This window comes from Melitaea cinxia, chromosome 10 (assembly GCF_905220565.1).
Source record: "Melitaea cinxia chromosome 10, ilMelCinx1.1, whole genome shotgun sequence".
NCBI lineage: Eukaryota > Metazoa > Arthropoda > Insecta > Lepidoptera > Nymphalidae > Melitaea > Melitaea cinxia.
In genome coordinates, this window is record NC_059403.1 from 10615727 (window position 1) to 10643104 (window position 27378).

Consider the following 27378-nt stretch of genomic DNA (forward strand, 5'->3'; position numbering starts at 1 on the left):
CATTTTGTTTGTGTTTCTTCCTCTCCTCATTGGTACCGTAATTTATATTTCGTTTAGTGTTTCCTTCGAAATTTTTATCTATTAGGACCAATCCTTTAATTCAATTGTGCAGAAAATTTAAAACGCTTCTTTTCCAGTGCTTATAGATTGAATTAGTTAGCGGTATGTGGATATAATTGAATACGAATTGGACTAACGTTGGCACGGAATATCAGTTGAAACTGGTGAAGAACGTGACAGCTCTTAAAATGTTGGAACGGTTCGTGTTCATTGAACTAATACCGATCATTTGTTTTTAACTACGTAACAAAAAGAAAACGTTGCAAAATGTATGCTCACTCTATTTATGTTACGGTGACCGTTTCCAAACGTGTATTCATAATCATAACACAAATGTATAGCAAATAGATTTGTTACATTTAAAAGTATTTTAGACATTTTGAATTAAAATATCAGGGTTTCAAGATCATTCAATTTCAAAATTTTAAGTGATAACAGTTCTTAAGCGTTATTATGACACTTACATGCTTCATTTTTAATGGGCTGAACAAAAAGCAATACTGACCTTTAAATTACTTGTGACAATAGCTTGTAGTTTTTGCGTCAGAACAAAATCCAATTTATAATATAAAATACAGATATGGGAAATCAACTAACCATTACCGCCTTCAATGTGAACCCATTTCTCCGTACAAACGGCTGTGATCCAGACAAATGTACAGAGACCTATCAATATTGTGCAGGCGAATAGGATTCGTCTCTCGATCACTAAAGCTTGCATCAGTGGTCGTCGTTCAGCGCCTACCGACGAGGCTGTCGACATCTTGTCAGTCTCCATGTTTGGATGTCTGTAATGAAAAATAAATAAATATTAACATTTTTTTGCCTTCTGATATGATTAAGTGTAGGTTATCCGGAAATTAGAAGAGGGTCTACATTAGATTGGCTTTTGTGTGTATTTACATGACATATATATACAAATAATAGATAAACGAGGACATTCCCTAAGTAATATTTCAGGCGTTCCACTTAGAGCATGATGTCACAGTACGTTTACGAGTTCATGGTAATATGGTATGAGGCAGGCGTCTTTCATATTTTAATAACTCAGGGGTTGATTTAGTAAGACTGCGATTAATATCGCGGGTTGATGTTATGATATTCTATTTTACAATACATTACTTTCAAGATATTTAATATATTGGATGTATGACTACGTGTATGTACGCGTGAATGAATATTTTAATATATGGGGTATCTATGTATGTGTTGATCAATAAAATATAAGTAGGTTAAATAAATAAGTATAATAAGAACTTAAAAAAGCGTATGTGTGCAATTCACCCACGGCAAAAGTGAAACTTCTGAAAAGTAGCCTACGAGTAATTTTTCACCGAGATTATAAAATACTGTGTAATCTCATTCTCCCCTATATACTTATGTGATTGTTTCCATATCGTGAAGCACTTTCGGTTTTATCGAGTTTCAACTTTCAAATCATAACGATCCGAAAGAAATGTTACTTCAAAAAACCAAATACCTGCCATCAAGGCAATAATAATTGATTGCTATCAAACTACGAATGTATTTATTTTTCGTGTGTCACGTATTTTGCGCGACGCTAGCACAAAGAGTAAAAAAGTGACACTATTCTACTGTACTAGAAAACTATTACGTTGACTGTGATGCTGAAAGTACGTACTCCTTTAAGGTTCCGAAACAACGCTAAGTGCTAACACATCTGTGAAAGATTATAATATAACCTTATGTTAAATGTCTGGTAATTTGATGTTGTTAATAGCAATATTAAAATTTAAATAAATGAATTTTAATAAAACCTTGAATAATATCCATATAATCACAAATATTGTCTCCAAAATTTACAAGTCATAATCCATACTAATATTATAACGCTGAAAAGCTTGCTTGTTTTTTTGAACGTGGTAACCTCAGGAACTACTGGTTCGAATTGAAAAAAATATTTTTGTGCTGAGTAGTCTATTACCGAAATTAAATAAAATAAAATTTCTGTAAATAGTATATATTTAATTTCGTTTAATTTGTTTAATTTAATTCATATAATTTGTATAATGTAATTTACAGATTCATTGTCCACATACCACATACGGTCTGTAGAGATACTTCCATATCAGTCCACAGACCGTATGTGGTATGTTCACTTGTTGTTTCTAAGACATCTGATACTGTGGACGTGAGAGGAAAGTCTCATATTTAATGCGGACTTGGCAGGACACATCATAAGGATTATAAAAAGTGCTGGGACTTAGGGGAATACTTGATATTTTTTTTTAAAGGGTATGAAGTTAAAAGTGTCAACAGAGGGACATAAAAAATTTTTTTTCGAATTTTATTGTTCAATTACTTAGAAATTAGCTAAGCATTGGGTAAAAAAGTAACAAAAATATGGGATTTGAATATAAAATTTATTATATAGAACAAAAATTATACATGAGCTTTTTGAAAACATTGCAAACAATAAGGTTTTGTGCAAATATTACATATTTGCGAAACTCTTTTCGCCTTATTAGTAGCAGCCTGTGCTGTCTCTCCTGTCAATCTATGTCGTTCATAACAACCTGTACACCTTCGTCTTTGTAATTTACCGTCTTTCTTATCTAGCATTTGAAGAAAATGTTGTGCTGGTGATGGCGAGATGCTTTGACGTGATGTGCCTGCAATTGAATTTTGCTGTGGAGTAGCTACAACCGGAGCCGGTATCTGTGCCATGTTTATACCCACAAGTTTTTTCACAATATCTGTTTGTGCTTGTAGAAGAGAATATTTATTTTTTGGGTTCAGTTTATTGTAGATATACAGCGCATTTATTACGGCTACCCCGAAAACCCCGCTGTGCTGTGTGGCTACGGCACTAAAGAATTTAGCCACCCCCTCTCTTCCCGTGGGTGTCGTAAGAGGCGACTAAGGGATAACAAGGTTCCACAACCACCTTGGAACTTAAGAAGCCGACCGATGGCGGGATAACCGTCCAACTGCTGGCTTTGAAATACACAGGCCGAAGACGGGCAGCAGCGTCTTCGGTGCGACAAAGCCAGTACTGCGGTCACCAACCCACCTGCCCAGCGTGGTGACTATGGGCAAAACACATGAGTTCACGTTATTTTTGGCGTGAACTTGTGGAGGCCTATGTCCAGCAGTGGACTGTATAGGCCGTAATGATGTAATGATGACCCCGAAAATAACATCAACTGCAATCTTCTTGTACCACGAAAGACTTTTACGAATCGGAGAATAATAACTGACTAACTCATCAGAAAGATCGCTGCCTTTTTTGCGGTTGTTATATTCTAGAATCATATTAGGCTTCAGGCGTGCATTTCTCCCAGTAGTCATAGTCTGCTCATCAGCGTGGTAAGTTGAGATCATAAGGATATCCCTTTTGTCCTTCCATTTTAGAATTGTTATATTATTCCGCTGAGCGGCGATATGCTGTCCACTTTTGAGCTTCTTTTTCTTGACTAATAACGGCAGATGTTTGCGGTTTTTTCGCAAAGTGCCACAAAGATTTGTCTTGCGACTGAGCAAGTATTCAGCTAATGGTATACTTGTATACCAATTATCTGCTATAACCATTCTCCCTTGGTCCAAAAGCTCTTCACACAGCTCAACGACGACGCTTCCAGGTTTATCCAGATTAGAAATTTGGGGATCCTGGCCAGTGTACACTTTGTATTTCCAAACATACCCATCATCAGTTGTGGCCTAGTAAATCTTTAGGCCGTACTTGTGGGTTTTATTTGGGTTATACTGGCGAAACAGTATTCGCCCTTGAAAAGGGACCATCGACTCATCCACGACAATGACATCTTTTGGCGTAAGTAGTTTTCTGCAGTTTCTCATTACAATGTCTATAACTGGTTTGACCTTGTACAAACGATCATTTCTTTCCGCTGTATTGTCTACAAATGCCAGCAACGCAATATTGAAACAAAACGATTGTATGACATTTTTATCGTGTGCATCAGTGGATGGTAATAAATAGGGTCTCGTTTCCAGTAACTTTCTAATGATGGAAATCTAATTATACCAGTCACTAAGTAAATGCCCATAAATTTCTCTATATCTTCCCTGGTAACAGGTTTCCAACGAGTCCAACGACCACCAGGATTAGCAGCAATAGATTGCTCAGCGTACAAGTTTGTCTGTTGTACCATCAAGTCCAGGATTTCATCATCAACCAATAAGCGAAATATCGTAAAGACATCGGCATTTTCAGGAATTTGATCAATATGTAAAAAGCTGTCACTAGTAAAATCTTCACGATGCAATGGCTGGATGTCATAGTTCCAACCTTCATTCTCGTCATGTCGTTTCATGTCGTAATCTGTAGTCGATCTTGAAACAAAAATTCTTGGAGCAGAATTTCTCGGAGTTTGAACAGATGTGTTTACTGCATCGCTAGTAGCACTATTGCTGGAATCTGAATTTGATAGTGCAGGTACATCACTTGCCTGTGTTCTAAACTGAGACTCACTTGGAAAAAAATCTGGATCTGCCACACTGTCGTCATCATACAAATTTTCCACACTATCCGATGAATTTGACAGAATTTCTTCTTCATAATCACTTTCTTCTAATATTCTCGTCAGCTGTTCGTCGGTAATCACTTGTTTACGGCTCATTTTACACAAAATAAGACAAGACAAGTCAACGGTAAATGAGTGAATAATTTGAACTTCATTATCTGAAATGTCAATAACGTCATGTCAAATGTTACAATCAGTCAATTTTACTGAATATTTTTGTTGCCAAACGGTAAAATACGTAATAAAAAGAAAAGTATGCGCAGACCACATAAGGTCTGTGGACTTACAAGGTAATTTTTACATTCCTGGAAGCACTACGAGTCCACAGACCATATGTGGTCTGTGTTAAAAAAACTATTTCAGGAAAGTATAAATATTTTATAACACATTTAGGCATACATTTTAACCACTTATAAACCGACTTTTAATAAAAACATAACTGGACTTATGGACCATTCCCACTCTGGAGAGTGGACAGTGAACCTGTTAAATTTGTTAAAACTTGATTAATTTATTAATGAATTTTGTATAGAATTAAATAAAGCTTTATTATTATTATTATTATAGTCTATTTAACGAGGAAGGCTATAGGCTACATAATATTTTAGTGTGTTTTTTTTCTAAGATAACGCAAGTGAAACCGCAGGGCACAACTAATATGTATAAGGAGACCACTATGAAAATTCTCAATATCACTATTTATTTGTATTGAAAACTTTCAACCAATGCCATGTAGATAATAAAATAGCAACATCTGCGAGACATAATTAAAATCACCACGTTTATAGCGTTAAACGAATTACAACGAATGCAGGAAACTATAAAGTGACGAAATTTTTACGTTTATAAACAATTAAGAACAAAACTGTAGTAAAATAAAGTTACGAAGCATTTAGAATGGAAATAGCCTTGATCACCACTTTGTGAGTTTTAACTTTGAAGTAAATACGTAGCTTCATGTCCATCTTTTCTAGAAACTGCTATCGAACATGCGTTATAAACAATAGAAGTCTATTTAAAAACCGCAGTTTTTTTTTACAGTTTAATCAAGCTTAGAAACTCATACGCGCTCTGACCGATTTTAGTAAAATTTTATTTCTACCATATCTATAGAAATAAAAATGAATGTTGCTAAGCGCATAACTCGAGAATGACTCGACCGATTCGGCTGATTTATTTTTTGTATCTTCCTTAAGGCCCACGGAAGGTTCTAAAATAAAAAAATAAATAAAAAAAAGTTAAAAAAAAAAAAATTAAAAAAAATTTACTATTAACTTTTGACAGAACTAAGTCTGTCCGAACACCTACCTCTTAAATAAAATAAACAAAGCGAATACACCGATAATATTTTATTTTTCGAATTTCTGTGAATTCGAATTGTGTTTCGCGATTTAAACAAAATCTTGTTATCATTGAATTTCTATGAACAAACTAAAGTTTATTTATTTAATTATTAATTTATAATAAAATGTTACTATCTATCACGATAAATTTATAATAAATTAAAAGAATCTCCTAAACATATGAATGTAAGTGCAATAATTCCAAAGCACTGTACCAAATTGGAAAATTCGGCGATTCAGCTAGTAAACTAATAAATAAACCCAAAGCTACACTACGCTATTATGTATTGAAACACTATATAGTTTACATCTCTACTGAGTTATAATTACGATTTAGTAATATAAATGAATTCTTCATAAATACCGCCTCATAGCGAGGCCTATAACGTGAAGCTATTGTTTTATTTATTCACCCACTCCTCCGTTAGGGGTTCGGCGTCGGGACGCCCGCCGACGTCCCCGATGACGCCAAACGATATTTACACAAGACTAACTTCGGTATCAAGTATTCCACTCGGCCTTAATACCACCATCTTTAAGATAGGGTTGTCTTTTAAAGTAAATAGTTCAACTTTGACGTAGTGGTACTAGTATTTCTATCACACGTACTTACAGACATGAAAGTAGTTAATTATACGAAATATTATATACATATATTTAAGTAAGTATAATACTACTTATAAAATAGTAAAAAATAAAAGTAAATATAAAATATATTTCATTTCGTAATAATGTATTCAATTACAACCTAAGTATAGAGATAGGTCACCATTTAAAAGATTTAGTTAAATAAATTTATAGTAAAAAATAAAAAATAAACAAGCATTCATTTAAATATGCTAAAAACAATTAAATAAACCTTTCCTTCAAAACTTTCTATAGATATTTAACGTCATTACACTTTTATATTCTCCATAATATTGCTGAAAATTTATGATATAAAAGTCTGTCGCGGTATTTAAGCACCTACTCGTTTACTTAATTTGAATTTTTTAGTACTCGTTTACCTACATAGGTAGAAAAATGTACTATGAAAACTTTATACTTAATACTTAAAAATATTTATAAAATTCGCACAAAGTTTTATATCAAAATCAAGCTTGACTTGTCAAACTAAAGGCAACCCATTTCATATTTGAATGTCATGCTCACTTTAAAATGTAATACTATGAATTCATCCGTGAATATTTCGGTCATAATCAAGGTAAAATTACGCGGGTAGTCGTGAAGCGTGCAACATAAATATTTTGCTCTGTTATAAATATTGTTTATAAATAGAAAATCTGATTATTAACATTAAATTAATGTACCTATAACTTTGATTTGCCTGCCAGCATCTGAATTTTATATAGAACCAAGTGTCGTGATCCAATAATGGAATCTATTAAGCGCACCATTGACGAGCTTGCGCAGACATTCAATGCGAGGATGAACGATTTCCAAAAGGAGTTAAAATGTAGTACTCTCGCCACATCAAGTCCATCATCCTCCAGTATCAGCAGTCAATTCGATTCCTTCCGTACTTTCGTCCTTGTTGCATTAGAAAATCTCCAGCAACAAGTCGAATATCTATCAAAACAGTACGAAGATTTGGAGATACGGTCTCGGAGGAAAATTCTTCTGCTGCATGGAGTTCCGGAGGCCGATGAAGAAGACACAACAGCATGTGCGACGAAACTACTTAGTGAACATCTTAAGCTCCAACAAGTCACTACTAGCACCCTCAGTATCTGCCACAGATTGGGTCGTCCTACACAAGGCAAACCTCGGCCGATTTTGATTAAATTTAAAGACATTTCTTTGAGATCCCAGGCTTGGTCGTCAAAGACGAGGCTAAAAGGGACTGGATACACTGTATCTGAGTTCCTAACTAAACAGCGACACAAGGTCTTTTTGGCTGCTAGGCAGCACTTTGGCGTTGCAAAGTGTTGGACCAGAGATAGTATTATTGTCGTACTGGATGATAATGGACACAGACACCGTGTGACAACGATGACAGAATTGGATGCAATCTCAGGTGATGTTTCGGCCGCTACCGGGGTCCCAAGTGTCGCTACACAGATAGAAACCAGGAAACAAACTAAAACAACTACAACGAGAGTGAAGAAACCTGTTAAAAAATAAGTGTTTCGAGTGTTGTTTTCATTCCATTGTTTGTTTGGTTTAAGTATGATCTTTTTGCTGTGGGTAATTGATTTAACTGTTGGTGAGGGTAATCTAATATATATATATATTGTACTGAATATTATTGTGGGTAGTTATTTTATTACTGTTTTGTTAATATTTTTTATTTTTACCCACATAGAAATGTACCCTCTTTCTTGAAAATCTCAGCCATACTGACTATGACAATTACAGGTTACATTGACAAAGACATATGACTTTGATAGATGCCAGTGGTGACTAAGACAATGACAGATGACATTGACGAAAACAGATGACTTTGACATCTGATACTGGTATACAGGGACATCTGTCATTGTCAAGTGACAATGACACTGACAGAGACAATGACAACTGACAGAGACAATGACAACTGACAGAGACAATGACAACTGACAGAGACAATGACAACTGACAGAGACAATGACAACTGACAGAGACAATGACAACTGACAGAGACAATGACAACTGACAATGACAAATGACATGTGGTTGCGTTCAAATTAATACTAATTTCTGTTGTACGTAAAGTTAGATCCTACAGCAATTACTTTCAAGTTTTAATTATAATTTTGTTTTACTGTTTTATTCATACTTTTTTACCTGAGATTTTTAAACTTTTATTTTTAGCTCTTATATATATCATTAATGTTAATAAACATTGTTGTTAAAATTTTTCATTGAGTTCTATACGAATTATGTGTTTTAAAATGTGTATTTTCGTTTAGTATAGCTGGCGGGTAATTTGATGATTTGAGATTCGGTTAGTTCATTATTTATACATATACTATATAGCATATATATCTGCTTTGTTATATATTTTATTTATTGTTTATTTAGTCTATTGTATTATTTGAAATGAGTACTCATAGTGATCAATATTTTTCCCTCTCCTTATCTGACGGATTGTCCAGTGATGATAGTTACCACAGTACATCTTCTCCCACTCTAAATGTCGCCCTCGATTCACATTTCTCAGACTGCCTGAAAAATTTTAATGTTATCCACATAAATGCTCAAAGTGTTCCGGCTCACTATCTCGATATGCTTGCATCTTTTGACTCGCGCAATATTCACGCCATCCTTGTTTCGGAATCATGGCTTAAGCCTTGTTTGCCTTCCACTTTATACTCAATACCGGGCTTTCAGCTGATTCGTAACGATCGTATCGGTAAGCGAGGTGGAGGGGTAGCGATCTTTTTACGTACCCATATTCCTTTTACCATCATAAGTTCGTCTACTCAACCTCCTCAACCCGATATGGCCGAACATTTACTTATTGAAGTAAATCTTTCCAACTCTAAAATGCTTCTGGGTGTGTTCTACAACCCTTCATCTCTTTTTAACTACTTCACAAATTTTGAAGATATCTTAGAAAACCTTGTTCATAGCTACAGCCACGTGGTTATAATGGGAGATTTTAACACCTGCTTACTGAAAGGCGACACAAACAGTAAAAAACTGTTAGAGATAACAGAATCATGTAATTTGCATATCCTACCTCTATCAGCTACACACCATTCTCCTGGCTGTACCCCCTCGCTTCTTGACCTTATTATGGTATCATCACTAGATTCAGTTTTCAAATATGGGCAACATTCCGCTGATATGTTTTCTTATCATGATTTGATCTTTCTCTCATACAAAATTCGTCCTCCCAAATCCAAATCAAAAACTCTTCTCCAACGTAATTTTGGCGGAATTGATAGAGACCATCTCTGTAACGATGCTCGTCGAATGGACTGGTCTGAGGTTTATGATGCTGACTCTATAGATGAAAAGGTGGAGCTGTTTAATATGCGAATAATCCAGCTATATGACATACACGCACCTATAAGGCCTGTGAGATTAAAGCACCATCCGGCTCCGTGGCTATCTGAGGAGCTTAAAACTTTAATTGCCGATAAAAACAAAGCCAAGTATAAATATAAAATCAATAACACTGACCGTAACCGCGATAAATATAAAAAAATCCGTAATCGCTGCAATACATTATGTAGAGATGCTCAACGACGCCACATCCATAAATTTGTCGAAAACGGCGACATTGCTAAAACATGGAAATTTCTCGAAACCTTAGGAGTTGGTAAATCGTCTCGTAAAAACTCTTTAAATATTGACATTGAGCTTCTCAATAAGCATTTCTCCTCTTCCACGATACTCAATGATGTTGATAAACAACAAACTTTAAATTATCTTTCATCACTATCAACTTCTAACATCTTACCGTTTACTTTCTCCTCTGTCACCGGGAGTGATGTTAGAAGAGTTGCGCTGTCTGTGGCTTCGAATGCCGTCGGAGCCGACTGCTTAAGCCGTAATATGATCATCCCTATCCTAGATATAATTATTCCTATTTTGTTACACATCCTTAATTACTCTCTCACGTGTAGTAAGTTTCCCAAAACCTGGAAAGATGCACATATTATCCCTATTCCTAAAAAAACTAGTGCTACCTGTATATCCGATTTCCGGCCGATTTCTATTCTTCCTTTCCTCTCAAAAATCCTAGAAAAGTTAGTTTTCCAACAATTAAATAGTTTCCTTTACAAACATTCCCTCTTAAATCCTCTTCAATCTGGATTTCGTTCTGGTCATAGTACGGCTTCAGCTCTGGTCAAGGTTACCGACGACATCCGACTGGCTATGGATAATAAACAACTCACTGTTTTAATACTTTTGGACTTTAGTAACGCGTTCAACTGTGTTGACCACGACATTCTATTGAGTGTGTTGCGCGCTTTTAGCATGTCTCACTCGGTGATAGACTGGTTTCTGAGCTACCTCAAAGGGCGACGACAGCGCATACGCTACGATGATGCCACATCTTCATGGTGTGATGTCCAAGCTGGCGTACCTCAAGGCGGCGTTCTATCTCCATTGCTCTTCTCAATCTTTATCAATTCGATTACTCAATCCATTTCTTCTCTCTACCATATGTATGCAGACGATGTCCAAATTTATCGTCACGCAACGCTTCAAGATCTCCATAGTACAATTGATTTAATCAACAGAGATTTAGCTAATATTTCTAAGTGGAGTAGACGCTACGGACTTAATGTTAACCCGAGCAAATCACAGGTTATAGTTATTGGTAGTCCAAGCTTGATCGCAGCGGTTGATAGCTCAACACTACCTACTATCTTTTATAATGGTATTAGTCTGCCTTACTGTGCCACCGTAAGGGACCTTGGTATACAACTCGATCGGACTTTGTCGTGGTCAGAACAATTAAAAGAAGTCAGAAGAAAAACTTTCGCTGCATTGAGCTCCCTACGGCGCCTCAAGTCTTTTTTTTACCAATTCCTACCAAAATTATGTTGGCGAATTCTCTCCTCCTATCGATTCTCAACTATGCAGATGTAAGCTATATTAATCTAACAGAGGACCAACTTAATAGGCTTGAGCGTCTTCAAAATTTTGCTATACGGTTTATATTCTGCCTTCGCAAATATGACCATGTTTCTGAATTTCGTTCCAAGCTCAAGTGGCTTCCAATACGTTCTCGCCGAAACCTGCATATTTTATCTCTTCTGTACTGTGCGTTGTTTGATCCTAAGGCTCCGTCTTATTTAAAAGATAAGTTTGAATTTATCGGGGACCCTTCTTCCCTAAGATCTTCGAGGAGACTAATGTTAAAAATGCCTGTTCATAAAACAAAATTTTTCAGTCAGTCTTTCACCATTCGGGCAATTAAACTATGGAATAATTTACCATTATGTATCAAAGAAGCCAAATCACTCCCATCGTTCAAAAGATTAGTTAAAATACATTACCTTAATACTGAGAGCGATTCCAATTAAATTTATTTGTTTATTAATTTTATTATTTATTTTTTTTTAATTTATTTATGGCGAAATTGATTGTAACTGCTATGAGATACTGTTGTTATATTTATTAGTTTATTATATTATATTAATCAAATGTATATATATGTATTGCTTATAAGTATTAATGTGTAGATATTTGTATGTAAGTTTATTACAATATAACTGCACCACCTACCCGATCCTCAAATAAATAGTATTCAATCCTATTTCGGGTTGTCTGGAAGAAATGGCTAACTAGCCATAAGACCGCCTCTTGTACTACACATTCTTAAGTTGTCTGTATTATTATTATTTTGTATTTGCATATTGTGGTGTACAATAAAGAGTAAATAAATAAATAAAATAAATAATAAACGTTGAATCAATTTCAAAACGGATAACTAATTAAACAGAATATTTAATTAAACAGAAATGGTCGATTATTATTAAATTGAATACCAACTACTGCTATTTATTTTGCAATATGGACAGATAGCTAATTAATTAAATTTAAGAGATGTTCTTTATTTATTATTACTGGTATCTGTTTCGAACTAAAATACAACCATACCAATCAATAGTGTAACAAAACTGTGTTGAAAATCGACTGGTCTATTTGGGGACTTATAGTGACTTGTATTCTGCTTGTTGGTTCAATTTTCCACGTCTAGGTATGATATTATAATAACTAAAAATACTAATGAAGTTTTCAATCCATAAAAAAATTTAAAAGTCTCATTTTTTATCATTCGAACGACAAAAACCCTTTAGCTTATATATGTTTTAACTTTCCTGCGCCAGATCTACAGGTCTGCTCACTAAACTCGCTCTCAATCGAATAGATCTCTGATCTCTGAACTGAGTCACAGCACGATATATAATTCTCAAAATCTGGAGCAGCTCGACTGGGGAACTACGTCGACCTTACAGAAGATCACAGCCAAATAACATTGCTTTCAAGGTGTTGTGTAAGCTGACCAAAGCTCCTGGGGGTAGGGTCGACAACTTGCTTGCCACGCTTCTGGTGTTGCAGGCGTCTATAAGCAACGGTAATCGTTTATAATCAAGTGAGACGTGCACTTGTTTGCCAACCTCGTTATATAAAAAAAATGGAACATTCGCACAAAAAACATTTCGATCAAAAGCCTGAATATAAAATCATGATTCTAACTTCCAATATGACAGACAAACTTTTAAAATATACTGTGGCGTAGAAATTCTATAAAGAGTGAAAAACTTTTAATTTATTTCCGTACCTAGCTCGGCCTAAGAATGAAGACGGATATTTATTTATCAGCCCAAAGTAAATGTTAATATCATACAAATTAATGACCAAAAGCCTAAGGATAAAGTTTCATGCTTTTTATTCCAAAATGACGGGGTTCCACATTGACCCTAATATGAATCTTCAACTCCTATTACAAGTCCCTTAGGGATAAAATGTCCACAAACGCTGAAATAGTTATTTATTTTTCATCAGTATGTAGCCTCAGCCCTGCGGTCACCAACCCGCCTGCCCAGCGTGGTGACTATGGGCAACACACATGGGTTCACCTATTTTTGGCGCGAACTTGTGGAGGCCTATGTCCAGCAGTGGACTGCAATATGCTGGAATGATGATGATGATGTAGCCTCAAAAAAGTTTCAAACCTACTTCAAAAATCACAAAGCTCTATAAATTTTCATTTCTATTTCTATTTGTAGAATTTCTACAATATTTGTTTGTTGTAAGGGAATTCTACAATTTTTCCACATACGGCTCAATGCATATTTACTGATTAATTCATTATTCAGTAGTCAAAAACAAATTTTTATGTTTCTAACTTCAATAATGACTCCCAACATGTAAAATTTAAAAAAAAAACCGTTTGTAGCCTACGTCTACTGACTATAAACTACCTCCCTGGCAATCATCTTTATTCGAGAAGCGGTTTTTGAAATGTCGTGATGTATAAATGAACTTTCGCTTTCATATATACATATCTACAACATTTTAATCTGTTATAAATATTTCTTGTTGTCTAAATATAATACTGGCTTTGAAATACACAGGCCGAAGACGGGAAAAAATGAAAAAATGATGGAAAGGATGATGAAGTTATGATAAAAATAATAGGCAGGAAAAACTGCGTAAAGATGTTTAAATTTAGTTTAATTTAGACTATAAGAAATCTAAGCGACAGTATTATTTGTCTCATATCATAACAGAACGTAGAGATAATTAACGGTAATTTGTTCCGGATAGCCTAGAGACTGTACGGGTTTGTATCGTGAAATGAAATTACATATAAAATGTGTAATATTGTGTTGAATGTTATAAATATTTACTTGTAGATATTAAAAGATTCGCATTCGCGTCCTATTTTTATTTTTGTATTTGCTGAAGGAAGTGAGACGGATCTGAGATTAACTCGTATCATTACACGTCCACGTTATATTTATTTGAATTACCTTACATTACTTTTGAATAACGAAATGGTTTAAAGGCTCAAAATATCTTGTGTACTTTTCTAATTTTTTTAAATTTATCTTAATTTGTTTCTCTTGTACAATAGTATAAATTCAGTCATTTCGATAAATTCTTGTAATTGATAAATTCCAGGCAAAAAGATATAAAATGCTATATATAAAAGATATATTTTAATGGAGACATTCGAACAACTAAAATTATATAATCTGTACAAATTAATGTTGTTAAATTATTGCCTACATGAAACTGTTCATTATGTGAATTAATTTTAATTATTGGGTTTAATGGATTGATGTGATAACTTCAAGTTATCCCAGCCCGATTTAGAAATATAATTATATATTAAAGTTTGCTAGTAAATAACCTACTCGGGTATGAAAGATAATTACATCAAATTTTCGATATGTGGTAGTGAGGATTATTAATAGAACTTTCTTTGTTACGTCTTTACGAAAAAGATTATCTCCAATGATGATTTATATGAGTTGTACAAATATTTGTAACGATTTATAAATAAACATAAATAAGATCAGTTATTTTAATAGTTATATAGATAACTGAACCTATAATACTGTACGGACACAATGAATTTAGCATAGACAAGTGGTATCGTAAAACTTTCAACACCGCCCTCTTGAATAGATATTCTATTTTAAAAGAACAATGCGTCGACTGAGATAACAAGAGCTAAGAAGTCTTCTTTAACGCATTAAACGAGCGCTGTCATTTGCTCCGGATATAGATCGTTAATTTTTATGTTCCTGTGATGAGCCGTTTTAAACATACGCAACGAGCGTCATATATTAAAACAGTGTTAGAGCTTTTACTGTTTGTAGTAAAATTTTACTAGCTTATATGTTTAGTTTACTTGGGTTAGTGAACTGAAAATTTATGCTTATATCGAACTAGAGTGTCTTGTGTTGTCATTTTCTACTTACCTACGTAACCATAGAAAATATTAAACTGATTTGGTCATCAATTAGTTTTTAGAAATTTGCCATTGAAATTCCTGAGCAGAAAGATATCTAACGGAATAATGTGGAGCAGAAATATATTGAACAGAAGATACTGTAGTGAGAGGAACATATGTAAATATTTATAAGAGAAAAATAGTCTGCTTTTTTTTCAAAGGGATTTTATAAGGTGCTTTTATACGTTTAACAATGATACGTACGGTATACAAACGCTAACACATTTTTTTTTTGTCCATCACAAAATCCAAGACAATTTTACGATCATTTTCGATTTTTATTCTGAAAATTATTACAACTTATGTTGAGTGACAATGAACAAACTGGATGAAAGTGAAAAATCATGTTTCGTTCTATTAATGACATTTTGATTGATAAATATTATGATGATATACTCGTAAACAGACATACGTTTTCAACAAACCGTGAAAGGCGACTAGGAAAGTGTATTTAACGACTCAAGAGCTTAACAATCTTTAATATAGTTTCTGCTTTGTGCCTTCAAAAACAGTTCTTATTTTGAAACTAGACGCAGTATAATGTTTTAAATTTACAACAACATAAAACCACTATTTATATTTTCAAAAAGAAGGAGTTTCTCATTGTTATTATTTTTTTACGGAGTAGTTGCTATTTGGATCCGTAAAAATTAGATTAAGTTTGGCTTAGTAGTTTTGATTTGATGATTATTTTCGTTAACTTGAACGATGTAATATTTATGTGTATTACCTGATAGCTTTTAACTGGGTGTACTGATTTTGATATTGTATATATATATATATATATATATATATATATATATATATATATATATATATATATATATATATATATATAAACGCTGTGTGGTTACGGCAGTAAATAATATAGCCACCCCCTTTCTTCAAGTGGGTGTCGTAAGCGGCGACTAAGAGATAACACAGTTCCACTACACCTTGGAACTTAAAAATCCAACAGATGGCGGGATAACCATCCAACTGCTGGCTTTGAAATATACAAGCCGCAGAAGGTCTTCAGTGCGACAAAGCCAACCCTGCGGTCACCAACCCGCCGACCCAGCGTGGTGGCTTTGGACAATACATATGAGTTTACGCCATTTTTGGCGCGAACTTGTGGAGGCATATGTCCAGCAGTGGACTGCGATAGGCTGAAGTGATGATGGTAACTGATTTTGATGATTTTTTTAAAATCGAAAGCTGGTGTTTGTCTTGTGGTCCTATTTAAATTTTATCGAGAATCTTCAAATTATTTTTTGAGTTGTTTGTAACAATGCATATTTACTTGACTTTTTTCGTTTACCTTCGTTGTATTTCTTGTTTATGTAATTGGAGTCGTTTTATTTTTCGTTTGCAAGTACGTTTTTATTTCTGAAATATTGTGTAGTATTTTATGTAAATTTCTGTCTCTTTTCGTCGGATTTTTGTAATTTTTTGTAATGTCGTTAACATATTGTATTACAGAATGTGGCTTATAATAACTTCGTTAAAATTGTAGCTGCCACAGAGGATTATTACAAAGGTCATGTAAAACATACATTTTACGATGCCACAAAGTTTGTTTATATTTACCGACGTACATGTCAGGCGGGACATGTTTGTACAATAAGTCTACTAATCCACGTAAGTGACATTGGTGAAATAATATCATGATATAATTTGTGTCAAGCAAATACAAATAAGTATAAAAAACATACAACGAAGAATAATAATATAATATCCCACTGCTGGGCATAGGCCTTTTTCCTCATGTAGGAGAAGGGTCAGAGCTTAATCTACACCTTATTTCGACACGGGTTGGCGGATATATTCCTTACTATGAGTAGCGATCGCTATCAGGTATACATAATAAAAACCGGAACCGACGGCTTAACGTGCTCTTCGGAGCACAGTGGGGAGACCCGCAAGGACTACATAAACAATCAGACCATGGCAAACATCTCTATAGCCACTACATATGTTTGTCATGTGCGGTGATCGAGCTCGCAACCGCCAGCGCAACTGCCACAAACCAGTGCTGTGACCGTTGCGCTAACGTGTCGTCAATAGAATATATCAAAATATTTAAAGCAATTAGCGATAATATTAAACGGAATAAGAACAAACAACGAATCGACAGAAAGCTAGTTCATGAAGAGACTGAATTGATCATAGATCAATCAGGATTTCATCCTTACCACGCTAGAAATGATTTTCGATATAATAAAAATGTAATTAGAATTATATGCTGTTTTACTAGACATCAATAGAAAACGAGCAGTGGTGAGACATATAAAAGATCATTTTAAACGTTTTAGAATTCAACTTATTATTTTCTTAATGCTCAAAATCACTCAAAAGACATATAATTCATTGTGTTTGTGAAAATATTTCATTGCTTTATCCGTAAAAATAAAAACATAGCTATAAATTTTTTGAGGACGAATTGATTTAGTCAGTGTTCACAGCAGCTAGCTGTAACGTTAGCCAATAGTAAAGTTCTATCCTCTCATGACAAATGTTTGGTTTGATCATAAAGACTCCGTGAGTTTTTCCGGATCTCCAACATGGAATATTTGTCAGTGAAGCATTTCGTTAGTGTAATTTATTTCGATTCCAAAGCGATTTATTACGATGTTTACAACATTTTCAAATCATCATGTAGTAAAAGTAGGTACTTTATATTATTTATATATTAATACGTGAACCGAAAACTTTGTACCCCTTTTTACGAAAATCGCCCGAAAGGAGGAGTATGAAATTTAGAGAGTAGAAGGAGTGCAAAATGCTAATACTTTTTTTTTAAAGTTAAGCATAAAAAATACAATAAATTATTAAAAAAATCAATACACACCTACCCTATTATAGAAATATAGTCTTTGACAACAGAACCTTGATAATAAACAAAATTATAATTTAAATTATTTATTGTCGAGTTTTATAATATGCAATTGTATATTGTTGTAAGAGCTTTTATATAGCCGATATATCTGACAGTGGTAAATGTATTGCACAATCGCTGATAGGATCGCCTGATAAAAGCAGCTACTAGAATCACGTTATCATATCCGCTCTGAAATATAACCTGATACGCTTCGATTGCTGGCTTATGTATGAGTAATTTTAATAAAAGGTTGACAGGTTTTAAGTAATCTTAATCTAGACTGACCTAATTATAAAATAAACTCTCAATGACAATCTTCACATTATTTCACGAATTATTACTACAAACTAGTAAGTAATTTCTGAATCGGAATTTTACTAACAAGAAGATTTGTCGGTTTAGATATCTCTTTACATTCCTCTTAAAGACATAATACCTTTAAAAGGAACGTGGCTTCTAAAGGATACGTAAAATGTGAATATTTATTTACGTTTAGACAAAATGTGGGTGTAGAGTGAGTGAGTAATCAAGTGTGAGATAGTTATAAAACAATAATAAAAATAAGTTAGAGTAATATACTATTAACCATACTATTAACAGATACCCTGAATGATTTATGGATTAACGAACAGACAAATGGCAAGCTCGTCTGTGCGAGTTCACTAAAAATAACTCCTATCTTTATCTTTTGCGTATACATCTATGCATCTTTAAAGACTAAGTGTACAATATACAATCTCTTCAGCCTGTTATATCCCATAGCTGGGCAAAGGCCTCTTACCCCATGTAGGAGAAGGATCAGAGTTTAATTCACCACGTTGGTCCAATGCGAGTTGGCGGATATATATCCTACTATAAGTAACGATGGCTATCAAATTACAACACCTAAACCATGGCAAACATCTGTATGTCCAATGCAAATGTTTGTCATGTGGGGATCGAACCCGCAACTGCCAGCGAAACAGCCACAAACATACAAACATACAAAGCGCGTACAATATACAAAGTATTCAATAAAAAATATAACATTAAATATAAAAAACAACAATCTGTATTTAAGTATTACTAATATTATTATTATCTCACTGTTGTACGGACATTTTTTTTTAGTATTTTCGTATTGTTATTCGACAACACATACTAAAACTAAATACTGAAAACATACGTCGGATTTCAAGATGTTATTTTGTGTTGTGAAAATAGGATGATTTTTTTATATTATCTCGAAATGAACGCTCTGTTTATATTTATAGACTAGCTGTACCCGCGACTTCATCCGCGTTTTGGGTATTTACACGTTCAATGTGATTCTTTAAATTCCCATAACTTTTTTATTTATGAACCGATTGACATGAAACAAACGCCAAAATATATTAGTAAAAACCACATCTAAATCGGATGCGCCGTTTCTGAGAATAGCGTGTACAAACGCACAGACAAACAGACAAAAATTCTAACAATCATTCTTTTGGATTCTATTAGCCTGGATAAAGGTCCCAATAATATTTTTTCTCATATATCTTCCATGTACAGACAGCGATCCGTTACATTTTTATTATATGTATTGATAAGTTAGTTTCGAAGTGGTTTTTGCTTAAAATTGTATTGTATGTTGCTTTATGACAACTTAGACTACTAACAGTGAAATAATTTTAAATTTGATCAATACAGTCCACTACTCATAAAACTTATCGACACAATTCAAACGATAAACATAAACATATCAAAAGAAAACTTTAACCTTTTTATTGTTGCGAATAAAAAAAAAGATTAGAAGTTGTGTTTCGGCCTGATTATGAATGAATAACGATATTTTTGGCGTTACCTTTAATATTACGTAGGCGTTTATGACTATTCAGTGTCCCTATAATAGACTGGAACGATATTTTTAGCTCTCTCACCCACTTGAGATTGCATCTATTATTATCTATATTTGTATTATAGGGTAACAGCACCAGTGGCCAGCCAGGCACCAGTGGTCAGCCTTTTGCGTCGTTTATTGGTCATAAATATTGCTACAATTAGAATAAACGAATCACGTGTACCTAAATAGAAACTTTGATTCCTCATTAAATAATATGTCACACGGTAGGTGCGTTAGGGGATCAGGGGGGAGAATTAAACTCGTTCTTACAGGTGACGGCGGTTGAAAAGAGCAGTAGTGTCATATCCGCCATATTTTTTACTTCGCGTGGTGTTCTCTTAAAAGGTAAGAAAAAACATGTTTTATTATTAAATGTGATAGTCTTTTATGAAATTTGACATTGTGTAAACTTCACGTATTGAATTATATTAAATTTGAATAAAAATATCGCTGATTTACGTAAATATTGTAGGGGCTGACCATTGGGTACTACTTTTTTATAAAAGATCCAATGGTCGGCCCCCCGGGGCTGTTCACTGGGTTCTTGAATTATTTTTAAAATTGCGAGAAAAGGCGTCATTAGAACCGTTAAATTAAAATTTTCAAATTTCGTAAGGCATGTTCTTTCATATTCCACAAAAAACCCAGTGGTCAGCCGCATTAAACATTTTATTTTTACGCGGCTGGCCACTAGGTGTTGCTGGTCCAGTATTCAGCCCCGATAGACTACATTTTAGTTTTACCTCAAATGTATTTAGGTAGTTTGTATTTCAGTAATTGAGAAGATATTTTTAGCCCAAAATACCGCCAAGACAAACTTATCCTCCAGAGAAGCTCTCTTCCACCATCGAAGCCATACGAAACGGAATGCCGATAAGAGAGGCTAGTAGAACGTTTGGAATTCTTGGAGGCACACTACAAGATCGGCTCCATCTACGTGTCCCAGAAGGCCCACGAAAAATGGGTCCAGATTCCATTTTAAATAAAGCAGAAGAAGCTGCACTGGTAGATTTGTGTCCAAAATTAACAAAATGTGGGTTTCCTTTCAAAACTGACAATTTATTAAATACGGTCCAAGCAATAGTAAAGGCTGATGGAAGACCTAATACTTTCGTAAATGACAGACCAGGAAAAAAATGGCTTAAATCCTTTTTTCGAAGAAACCCTTCCTTATCTATATGAACAGCTGAAGAAATTTGAATAGATTTGAAGGGAAGAGTGTAATAACAGAAGAATATCTAAGAAAGTGGTTTCAAGACTTGACAGAGTTCTTAAAAAAACACGATGCTCTGGATATACTGGATGATCCTATGAGAATATTTAATGGTGATGAAACAAGTTTTATGATTTGCCCCAAAACTGGAAAAGTGATTGCTCTATCTTAGAAAGAAAATTAAAACGGGAAATGATAAAAAAAGAACACGCAGAAAAAATAGCAGCCAAACGAAGTCAAAAAGTAAGCGTGAGCACTAGTAAAGTAAATAAAAAGTGAACAAGGAAAAGGAAAATAGATCTTTCGTCTGTTTCGCATCCAAAGAAAATAAAAAAAAGTGTGGTAAAAAATCTAAGTGTATAGGGTACCGGGAAATAATGAATATCTTAATTACAAGTAACAGTTCAGATGATTAGATAGATATGAGTTCAAGGTAGATATGTCCGTTGATATATAAGAGAGTTGAGACATATAAAAATAGGAAGATTGTGGCTGTGATTATTTGATTGTAAATAGATTTTACTAGGTACCTACTATTAGTAGATTTGCTAGTGACCTTTTTCTCTTTCGTGTTATGTGTATTAAACCTAAAAGAAATATTTACATAGTATATAAGTACGCATAGATACTAATGTCGTTGATTATTTTAAAATAAATATTGATGTTTTAATGATTAAGTTCTAGAAAATAAGAACACAAATAAGTACTGTGATTGTTTACTTGCAATAATATTTCGGTCAGGTGAGATTTTTTTTTGTTCTGATAATTTAGCTATAAGAAATAAGAAAGACATAAATAATATTGTTGATTTTGATATAAATAATACTCATTTTGATCTCATGCTTATTCATAGGTATAAGGGCTGAACACTGGGTTCATCAAGGCTGATTACTGGATTTTAGAGGCTGACCACTGGCAAAAAGTGCCATATTTTGTTTGAATTTATATATATATTTTATAAAGAGAAAGGTTGTTTTTGACATATGTTGTTTAAAAACTATAATAAACAATTAATCCAATCATGTACTACGTTTCATTATCCGACGAATCCTGTAAAAATGCCAGCTTTCCAAACTTCAAAAAGTTGTTATGAGGCTGACCACTGGTGCCATTACCCTACTTACAGGCAGGGAACTAATATTATGACTGTGTTTGTGAAAGGTAATCTCCAGATTAAACAATTTTTTTTCAAACTATTCTTGGTAATATTTGGTAATAAATAATTGTGTTTGCACACAAACGAAAAAAAACCGACTTCAATTACAAAGACAAGTAATACAACGTAGATCGACGAAAAAATAGTCAAGTAACTACGCGTTATCAAGGATTACTCAAAAATTAGTTATCAAATCTCGATAAAATTTAAATGTGACCATATGATGAACATCAGCTTTTCAATAAATTAAAAATTATCAAAATCGAAACACCCAGTAAAAAGTTATTGCGGATTTTCGAGAGTTTCCCTCGATTTCTCTGGGATCCCATCATCAGATCCTGGTTTCCTTATCATGGTACTAAACTAGAGATATCCCCTTTCCAACAAAAAAAGAATTATCCAAATCGGTATATCCAGTAGAAAGTTATGCGGTATAATACAGCGTAGGTCGACGAAAAAAGCGTCAAGTACTAACGCATTATTAGATATAACTCGAAAAGTAGTTGTTAGATCTCAAATAAATTTAAAAGGGACCAATTGGCACACACCACCTTTCGATTAAAATAAAATTTGTCGAAATCGGTCTACCTGGTCAAAAGATCTGATGTAACATACATAAAAAAAAAAAAAAAATACAGTCGAATTGAGAACCTCCTCCTTTTTTGGAAGTCGGTTAAAAGATAGATTTATTTATTTCTGATATACGAGTCCGTGTATTCTGATTTATTGAGGTTGGAGGATTCGTTTGTTTGTTTGTCTATAGGTACCTACTAATCGTGAGTTTGGAGATGATCTTAGGTATTGTTAACAGCCGCTCTGGTGTAGTGATACGAGTAGTCGCCTGAAACACTGAAAGTATGCGGGTTCAATTCCCGCTCAGGATGGATATTTGTAATGTATATTTTCTGTGTCCGGTGTCGGTGTGTTCCGGGTGTCTGTCCTTGTGGGTCTTCCCAACGTGCCTCGGAGAGCACGTTAAGTTGTCGTCCCGGTTGCTATCATAAAAACCTGAAAGCGATCATTACTCATAGTAAAGAACATATTCACCAATCAGCAGTGGAGTATCGTGGCGAATTAATCTCCAATTCCTTTCCTATATAGAGAAAGAGGCCTATGCCCATGTGAGATGTTACAGGTTGAATGCGATAAATTGTGTTTCATCACAAAAATAAAAAAATAAAATAAAAGTTAAACATTATATTTAAAATTCTGTTTATTTTTTTATAGCTTTAATATATGTTTTAAAATGTATGTTGGTACTTGAAATTCTAATGAATGCTTATTACCATACACAGTACCCTTTTCACAGCTTACTATGAAAAACTCATAAAAATGTGTAATATTTTTGCGAGCTATATTTATTTTAACATAAAATAAATTGATATCATAAAATATACAAAGAAGTATAAAAATGAACTTAAAATCAATAAGTACTTCCATTGAACAACTAAAGCCAAATACAATAAAGAAACTTCTTCAGTGACCGTTAGCGAATATTTTTTTCTGTTACACTGACCTATCACATACTCGTATATTAGGAATATTATATACTATGTACAAATAAATAAAATTGGAGTGTCTGTTTGTAATATTAAAATAACCGCTTTTAACTAAATATATATGGATGATAATATGGTACATATACCCAAAGATTTTTTTTTCAATTTTTGTCAGTGTCTGTCCGTCTGTGTGTAAGTGTGTTTGTTCCGGCTAATCTCTGAAACGACTGGACCAATTTTGTCGTGACTTTCACTGGCAGATAGCTAATGTAATAAGGAGTAACTTAGGCTATTTTTATTTTTATTTTTTTTTTTTATTTTGCGAACTGAACAATATATTTTTTTAACTCTACGCGGACGAAGTCGCGGGCACGATTGGATTAATAAACGTGCGTGAAGTTGCGGTCGGGAAATAAAGATGACTAAAAGATAAAAAAGCCCATACATCAATCAGATATATTACTTACTATTATTTTGTTATCGTTCCGTGATCTTTATGGTTTAAGTGTCAATTGGGATGACGTATATTACTTGTTACTAGCTGGAGCTCGCGACGTTGTCTCCGTTTCATCCCTTATGCAAACTATAGTAGCCTATGTCATTTCCTAACATCACGTCTATCTCATAACTAAATTTATATTAATAATTGTTAAGGTGTGAAAGCGTTACAAACTGAGCTACTTCCGCATTTATACAATTAGTATGAATGGAGTTCTACGTTTTACTAATTTTTTAATGTAATGCTATTTTAGTATATGTATATATGTCACTATGTATGTATGTATTTATGTATGTATGTATGTATGTTTGTATGTATGTATGTATGTATTTGTGTGTGTATATATGTATGTATGTATGTATGTATGTATGTATGTATGTATATGTGTAATTATTTGAATATTTATAATAAATTTGTTGTAACTTGTACACCTATGCTGACGCTAGACCATTTCCTTTGTCCTAAGGTTGCCTGGAAGAGATCACTTTTTAGCGATAAGGCCGCCCTTTGTACCTAATGAATATATTGTTAATATTATTCTTTCTTTGCTATGTATCATTTCCGTTTTTTGTGTACGATAAAGTATATTATTATTATTATTGAATTTTCATGATCATTTTCATTTAATGTCTAAAAAGACAGTTACGACTTTACCACAACGTGATGATAAGCACAAAATAATGTAAGACGATATTACTTGCTACAACATTAGGTACTCGAGGGATCGCTTATACATTATTAAAAGACCAAAATTTGATGGACTGAAGCTAACACGTTGTAGACCTAAAATAACGGCATAAATATGATTAATGGTAATATTAACAAAAGAAAAAGATTTAAGAATAAAAACCCGCTCTGTAATGTTGTTATTATTATCTGTACCTACCAAACTAGTGCCAAACAGCAATCGGTATTAAGTAGTAAATGATTTTTTTTTATAACATTTTACGTTTAAAATAATAACTGTACTAGCATCTGTTAGCCGTGATTTAAAATTCTATCAACTGAATAGTATGCATTTTATTTCAGTACTTAACAATTACGATAAATTGTATTTCATTAAATAATACGTGAATCAAAAACTTGTACCCTTTTATACCAAAATTGCGCAGACGGAGGAGTATGAAATTTTGCACACTTATATTATTATATACACTTATATTATATATTTATATAGAGAAGCAGTACATAATGCTATTTTTTTTCTAATTATGCATAAAAAATACATTAAATCGATAATAATAATAAAAAAATATTACACACACACTGCCTTGTATTTGACACACACTCGCATATATTAATATGACTTAACTTGTTTAAACATAATTTAACTAATTATGGTCGAATTTCGACCACTGGACGACCACTAATATTACGTGCATTAATACACAATTAATAATTTATTACGTAATAAATATATTTAGGCAATGAGTTTGTCTACTAAATACCATAATAGACAAAAAGTACGCCTCCGTCAGTGATGTCATCTCCATTGTTAAAATACTGTGTTTAACATGATCAGATTATCAGATTTCAGGCCTACATAATAATGTTGTAGGATGAAGGTGTGTGGGTTGAGCATGTTAGCTTAATTTTTATAGGTGATATAATCTACTTGTTAATGTATAATTTGACAATTTTAAGATTTTACTAGCTGACCCCGCAAACGTTGTTTTGCAATATATGTTATTAACCCTCTACCCCCCCCCCATTAATTTAGAGGTATCAAAAATAGAACAACTAACATTGTGACACGAGAATTTTGTACATAAGATTTTATTAAAGAAAAAGATAAATTATTCGGTTCTACTTGTGTTGTAAACAAAATTTGCATATTGTTTTGCATGTGCTGACTAATGAATATAATAAATAACGATAAAATATGCCTGTAATGTGTACCTACTGGTATAAACTAGAAAATAATATTTTCTAACTTTTAATTGCAACAAACTTTCTTATGTTACCGTCTTAGAGGAACAGATGTTTATAAATAATACGTATATTTCTTTTGTCTTTAGTCAGAGTTATAGTTGCACGCCAAGTTTCTACTATAATACGTAACATAAACAAGAAAACATGCATGCCAATGAAAGATTTAAAGGATTACAAGATGTGGTGCTCTAGACAGCTCTGGTGAATGGTGCGTGTGTCGAGTCGGCGACGCCTAAACACCAACGGCCGCTGGTTCGATTCCCGCTCGGAATATCTCATATATTTGTGTTTATACAAATATTTATTTTTGGTCTGGTTTAGTCCTTGTAGGTCTCCCCACCGTGCCTCGGAGAGCACGTTAAGCTGTCGGTCCCGGTCGTTATCATGTTTACCTGATAGCAATCGTTACTCATAATAGATAATATATCCCCACCAACCTGCATTGGAACAGCGTAGTGGATTAAGCTCTGATTCTTCTCCTACACGGGGAAAGAGGCCTATGCCCAGCAGTGGGGTAGTACAGTCTGAAGCGATATCTGTTGTTACAATGTGCTATTGGAACGAGTCTATTATTAGTATTATATGTCTACACATTTAATGTTTAGTTAACTTTCAGGATGATGTAACTAGTAAATATAAAGCTTAATACAGTACGATTACTAATAATTCAATATGGTTTCTAAAAGTCAACAGCACTACTTTAGAGTAAAGACACAATTGTTGATTTACGCGTTCTATTTGTTAACGCGACAATTATAATATTGTCAACTTACAATTCATCCCTCACTGAAAATATGGGAACCGTTTTTAATTGACAGACAAAAAAAGGATCAGTTTAAATCATCAATAGATCGATTAGAGGCAAAAACATAAAACAACATTTGCAATATTACGGTGAGATAGTCATCCGAGTCTCTATCACAGATATATTATACATCAATTAGTTAATATCAATAAGCAAGCACTGATAAATTTTTTAAAATAAACAATATCGTTAAAATGTAAGAAGTATGATGTTTTGATCTAGTAATGCAA

The 27378-nt window shown here is 33.5% G+C and overlaps 2 protein-coding genes and 1 long non-coding RNA gene across 3 annotated transcripts in view; 1 reads left to right on the forward strand and 2 right to left on the reverse strand.

Moving 5' to 3' along the window:
• The window catches only part of LOC123656830, a 52469-nt gene that overhangs the window by 21680 nt on the left and 3411 nt on the right, over positions 1 to 27378 (reverse strand). Inside the window, exon 2 of the mRNA XM_045592451.1 lies at positions 658 to 848. Coding sequence (XP_045448407.1) covers positions 658 to 838 — 181 coding nt within the window. The 5' untranslated portion in view covers positions 839 to 848. The remainder of the gene's footprint in view (positions 1 to 657; positions 849 to 27378) is intronic.
• On the reverse strand, positions 2098 to 4661 carry LOC123657275 (piggyBac transposable element-derived protein 4-like). The gene is made up of 5 exons (XM_045592851.1): positions 4067 to 4661; positions 3820 to 3938; positions 3283 to 3741; positions 2625 to 2739; positions 2098 to 2204 (listed from the first exon to the last, which is right to left on the reverse strand). Exons 1-5 carry the CDS (start codon positions 4659 to 4661, stop codon positions 2098 to 2100), a joined length of 1395 nt encoding a protein of 464 aa, XP_045448807.1.
• On the forward strand, positions 20310 to 22279 carry LOC123656831. The gene is made up of 2 exons (XR_006743606.1): positions 20310 to 20389; positions 22111 to 22279. It is a non-coding gene; the product is annotated as an uncharacterized LOC123656831 (long non-coding RNA).